Source organism: Frankliniella occidentalis, unplaced genomic scaffold (assembly GCF_000697945.3).
Source record: "Frankliniella occidentalis isolate FOCC.00 unplaced genomic scaffold, Focc_3.1 Scaffold3388, whole genome shotgun sequence".
Taxonomy (NCBI): domain Eukaryota; kingdom Metazoa; phylum Arthropoda; class Insecta; order Thysanoptera; family Thripidae; genus Frankliniella; species Frankliniella occidentalis.
In genome coordinates, this window is record NW_026270448.1 from 1 (window position 1) to 5,083 (window position 5,083).

The window sequence follows — 5,083 nt, forward strand, 5'->3', positions numbered from 1 at the left end:
AGGAAAGGGGGGGGGGTACTCCTTCTGGTAGAGACACAGTCTTGGGGACTGTCGAAAGAGTGGGGGGAGAGCAAGCTGGGGTACGAGTGTATTTATCTACACAAAACCCTCGCGGATCTTTGTGTGAACCCCGGGAGATCTTTGGCGCCCCCTCGCTGGCGCCGCCGCCGCCGCCCCCGCTGGGAGCGCCCCCAGGGCGGGCCGCCGGCTCCACGCGGCTGCCCGGCGGGTCTGCCTACCCGGAGAGTCGCAGGCGCTACGGGGAGCGCGGGCAGCACCGCGAGGGAGAGGGGAGGGATGAGGGGGAGGAGAGCAGCAACAGCCTGAAAACTTTGTGCAAAAGTAGTATCGTGAGCTCGCTATTCTTCAGGGGACTCGCCAGTCGGACAAGCCGAAGCTCGGGAATGAGGACGACATCGAGTACCCCGTCCCGGACGGCTTCCTCATCGGAGCCGCACTATCGGCCTGCCAGGCCGAAGGCGCTTGGGACCAAGGAGGTGAGTCACTAAACACACACGTGTGGCATCGGCTCCGCGATTTTCGGCAGTTAGCATCTGGCAACGAGGAATAATAACCGCATTCCCGATCACCGTGAGTTGCAGCTTTCCCCCTAGCCTGACATGAGCACCACTCGAGAAAGACAACCAAAGTCACCCCACCCAATCTACGCAAATGCCAACACGTCGCTATGTATTTAGGGGTTTTGGGGGCGTGACCACATAGTGGTCACGGCCTACAGAACGGTGAGGGCGCGAGGGTCTCGTTGCTCCCGGAAAATCTGGAGATACTTCCACCCTTTCTTAGGCCGTAGTTGGGCTGATCACAAAAGCTCAGAAGTTCCGTAACTCAAACCACGACTCTTAAAAGTGAGGTCTGCGCGTGACCACAAAGTGGTCATGCCGCAAGGATCATGTTAACTGGGAGCAGTGAACATGATTTCTAATGACCTGTTGGACTCCGCAGGGAAGGGCGAGAGCGTGCTGGACCACGTCGTGCACGACGAGAGGGCGGGCTTCCCCGCCAATGCGGACTGGGCGGCGAACCACTACGATCGGTATCGGGAGGACATCGCCCTGGCCAAACAGATGAAGGTAAAGAGCGCAGGGTCGTTGTGAGCAGCAGTTTGGCAGTCGCCCCCACATCAAAAGCGCGTTATAATCTTTCATTTATTGCAGCTTAGGTCTCTGCGGTTCTCCATATCATGGGCTCGCGTCCTGCCGACAGGGGACAGGAACCACCCTAACGTCGAAGGGGTGAATTTTTACCACGACTACATCGATGAAGTCATCAAGAACGATTTGACGCCAGTGGTACGATCGTAGCTCATATTTTCCACTTACTATGCCGTTAAGTATCTCACTGAGTGTATTGTTTTTCTACCCCAGGTAACTATGGCACATTTCGACCAGCCGTTTGCGCTGGAGAACCAAACCGGTGGCTGGGGTTATCCAGAGATGGTTGACAAGTTTGTCGAGTACGCCGATTTCCTCTTTGCTACATACGGCAGCAAGGTATTAACGACACTAGTCGAGGGTGATGTTTTTGACTGGTAATGGTGGATGATATGCGGAAGTATTACAACACGACCTAGTGCTAGGTGCGTTACTGGATCACCATCAACGAGCCCAACAACTACTGCGTGTACTTCCCCGTCGTGCTGGCGAAGGTCGGCGTAGGATCGGCGGATGAGCTGGGCACCTACCGCTGCATGCACCACATGAACCTGGCGCACCTGCGCACGTACCGCCTGTACCGCGACAAGTACTACGCGGAGCAGAAGGGTGAGTGTGCCGGAATAACGAGAAGGGAGGGGCTCTACACTTTTGTAAGTACTCTTTGGCCCCCCCCCCAAAAAAAAAAATAATCCAAAAAGCCACAGAGCCTCTCAACAAAACGATGATATTTGCCATTCAAGTTGCCCATGAAATGTTTGGGAAATTTTTAAAGAAAAACAATTTTTAAAAGTTTTGAACAAGGTGATAATGTGAGTACTTTTGAACCGGTGTGATCCGCAGGGCTCGTGGGCGCTTCGCTGCTGGTGTGGCCGGCCACGCCCGCCACCACCCGCTGCCAGGACGTGACGGCGGCGGACGCCTTCATGCAGCTCTTCGCCGGCACCTCGATGCACCCGCTCGTGCACGGCGACTACTCCCCGGTCACCCGCCGCCTGGTGGACAGCCGCACGGCCGAGCTGGGCCTCAACGCGTCCAGGCTCCCGCACTTCACCGCCGCCGAGAGGGAACAGCTCGCGAGTAAGTAAGGAGCACTGGGTTGGGTTATGGTGTGGTTAGCGCTGATCGCTGATCCACTGGAAAAACTAATGGATGAACTAAGTTTGTGGCCTTGATCTCCAATGTGTTATGCCTATCATCAATTGGTGTGACCTAAACTCAGGTCAGATTGCATGGTATGACCAAAACCGGTCACACCAATTTGTGTGACACATGTCACATTAGTTTTTCCACCGTCTGTCTTCTCTCCAGAGGGGGCTCTGGACTTCATCGCCCTGAACGTGTACAACCGCTACACCGTGGCGTACCGCGACAACCCCGCGGACAGCAGTCAGTTCCCCAGGCTGCTAAAGCCTCTCGAGGATGACTTGCCGTTTGTCAGGATGGTCGGCGGCGAGTATGACGAGGTCCAGTTCCAGTCCCGCCCGGGAATTTCCTTTCTCTCGCCCATTCAACTGCGCTATTCAAAATAGTCTTAATGTGGCATTTTCCGCTCTCCACTTTCCAGACCGGTTCGGATTACTTGGTGATGCATGATGCGGTTCTGTGGACGTGGAACGCCTACCGCATTCCGATAATCATAGCCGAAAACGGATTCGCCGACGTCCAATCGATGGGAGTCAAAGACACTATGCGCGCACACTTCCACAGCGTATGGAAAAGTCCATTGCACGGAATGGAAACGAGATTTTACGTGTTTGCTTACAGACGGCTGGCCACTATTGGAAACTTTTCACGACTTTGACGCGTTCGTTTTTTCCAGACAAACATTCGTACACTTCTGCGCACGATGAAAGAGTACGGCATTCAAGTCATGGGTTACTTTGCGTGGTCGCTTCTGGACCTGTTCGAATTCACAGCGGGTTACAGGTATGGATAAGCCACCGATCGCCCTTCAAAACACGACGACGTTCCCGCACTGACACAATCTCAAAAAGGTTTATGGAGCACACGTAAAACCTGCTTTTCCGCCAGCCGCAATTTCGGCCTGGTGCACGTGGACTACGCGTCGGGCACGCTGGACCGCACGCTCAAGGAGTCGGCCTACTTCTTCACGCGGATCGGGCGGACGGGCCGCGTGCCCCACGTCCCGGCGCCGGGGTCCTCGGCGCGGCCGGCCGCCCTGCCACCCGGTGCCCTGCTCGCGGCTCTCCCGCTGCTGGCCGGCGGCGCCCTCCGCGGCGCGCTGCTGCTCTGAACGCCACTGCAGAAACACTCCACTGGACGGCGACTGGACGCCGACTTTCTTTTCTCTTTAAAAAAAAATGCTACATTGATTAAAGAACCATGTCGTTTCTCCCGCGGCCTGTCGCGGACGCCCTCAGCTCTGACAGCCTTCCCCCCCCCTTTTCCTCACGCCTTTTTTCCTCTCATCGATTTCCTCTCCATGGACCTGACGACGCCTTTTACCATAACGGTAGAGTTGTTTTGTGAAATGACCGGTATACCGTCGCCGCGGTCCCGTCGGTTGCAAAGCTCAAGAAGAGACGAGGCCGCAAGGCGCCTTGTATGTAGGCAACAGCTTCTCTACCACACACGTGTGTCGTGCGGGTTGGGCTACCCGAGAAACGACAGGCGCTCAAGACACGATTACCACAATGTCTTCGGGTGCTATCAGCACGATCGGCCGTGTAAGGATTATTGTCTTCCAATGAGACTCGCTAGTTTTTCGGTTGTGTGATCTCTTAAAATCAGGGATAAATTACTCAAACTTCGAATCATACTCCATCCGAAGCTTTGTTGAATGAGATTTATTTAAATGAAATGAAAATTGCATGTGTGAAAATAAAGTAGGAAAAAGAAGAAATATTTCCGTGTGACATTTAAAGCCTAGATCCATAATGAGGAGCACAACAAGAGCAGGTGACTGGACGAGCTACTTGAGCCGCACGGCCATGGTGAGGCCCTGGTTGGTGGGCAGGATGGTGGCGCGGTAGTTGGGGTTGTTGGCGAGCCGGGCGTTGATCTTCCGCAGCCCGGCCACCTGGCCGCGCAGCTTGGGGTTGTCCACGATCGTGTCGGCCTCCCGCCACACGTGCCCGAAGCCGAAGGTGTTGTCGGCGAAGACGGCGCCCCCGACCCGGATGTTCTCCTCGGCCCAGTCCAGGTAGACGGGGTAGTTCTCCTTGTCCGCGTCGATGAACACGGCGTCGAAGGGCCCCAGCTTGGACAGTCGCTGCAGCACCTCGGCAGCCGAGCCGACGTGTACCTGCGGGGCGAGAGGAGAACGAGGATGAGCAGTCTCAAACAGCCATCCGTAGATTTGTGTTTGTTTGGTGTTTGTTTTTAGGGAAAAATTTGAAACTTTTCTAGAAAAATCGGGAAAAAATAAAACTTTTCAGGAAAAAATACTTTTGGGGAAAATTAAAATCCCAAACCATATGGCACGCAGTTGTGAAGGTCATTCCACTCACAGTCACTCGATCCTCGACGCCGGCCTTGCGGAAAGACTCCTTGGCCACCTCTGCGAACTGCGGGATGACTTCGATGGTGTGCAGGTGGCCGTCCGGCCCGATGGCGCGCGCGATCTGGATCCCGGAGTAGCCGGCCAGGGTGCCGACCTCCACCATCTGCAAGCCAACACACACACAACCTACTTCAGATCGCCGTAAGACGCGGGTAAACGGGGTAAACGAACGTGTGTATCCATAGTGTGTGTAGCAAATGCGGGTAAAAGACGAGGGACGAAAAGAGACCTTATCTCCCGGTTATGCAGCCGACACCTAAAGACGTGCAATATGAGGCAACCTCTCGTTTTAATTTGGATAAGGGATACGCTATCTATACACTCGGATCGTTGCTATTGAGCAGAGCACAGTCCGCTTGCAGAGAGAAATAGGCGGAGGGGGGGG

The 5,083-nt window shown here is 55.0% G+C and overlaps 2 protein-coding genes across 2 annotated transcripts in view; one reads left to right on the plus strand and one right to left on the minus strand.

Annotated features, from left to right (window-relative positions):
* Positions 1-370: 370 nt before the first annotated feature.
* LOC113205683 (lactase/phlorizin hydrolase) lies at positions 371-3,516 on the plus strand (the record flags this gene model as incomplete). The annotated part of the gene is given in 10 exon segments (XM_052276559.1): positions 371-497; positions 964-1,091; positions 1,176-1,310; positions 1,386-1,511; positions 1,598-1,781; positions 2,016-2,252; positions 2,484-2,638; positions 2,740-2,883; positions 2,995-3,101; positions 3,207-3,516. Coding segments are annotated over 9 exon segments (1,317 nt in total). The 3' UTR covers positions 3,430-3,516.
* Positions 3,517-3,966: 450 nt separating this feature from the next.
* LOC113205684 (catechol O-methyltransferase-like) overlaps positions 3,967-5,083 on the minus strand; it is a gene marked incomplete at its 5' end in the record, with an annotated part of 1,404 nt that continues 287 nt past the window's right edge. Inside the window, 2 exon segments of the mRNA XM_052276560.1 lie at positions 3,967-4,440; positions 4,646-4,801. Of these exon segments, the coding sequence (XP_052132520.1) occupies positions 4,108-4,440; positions 4,646-4,801 (489 nt within the window).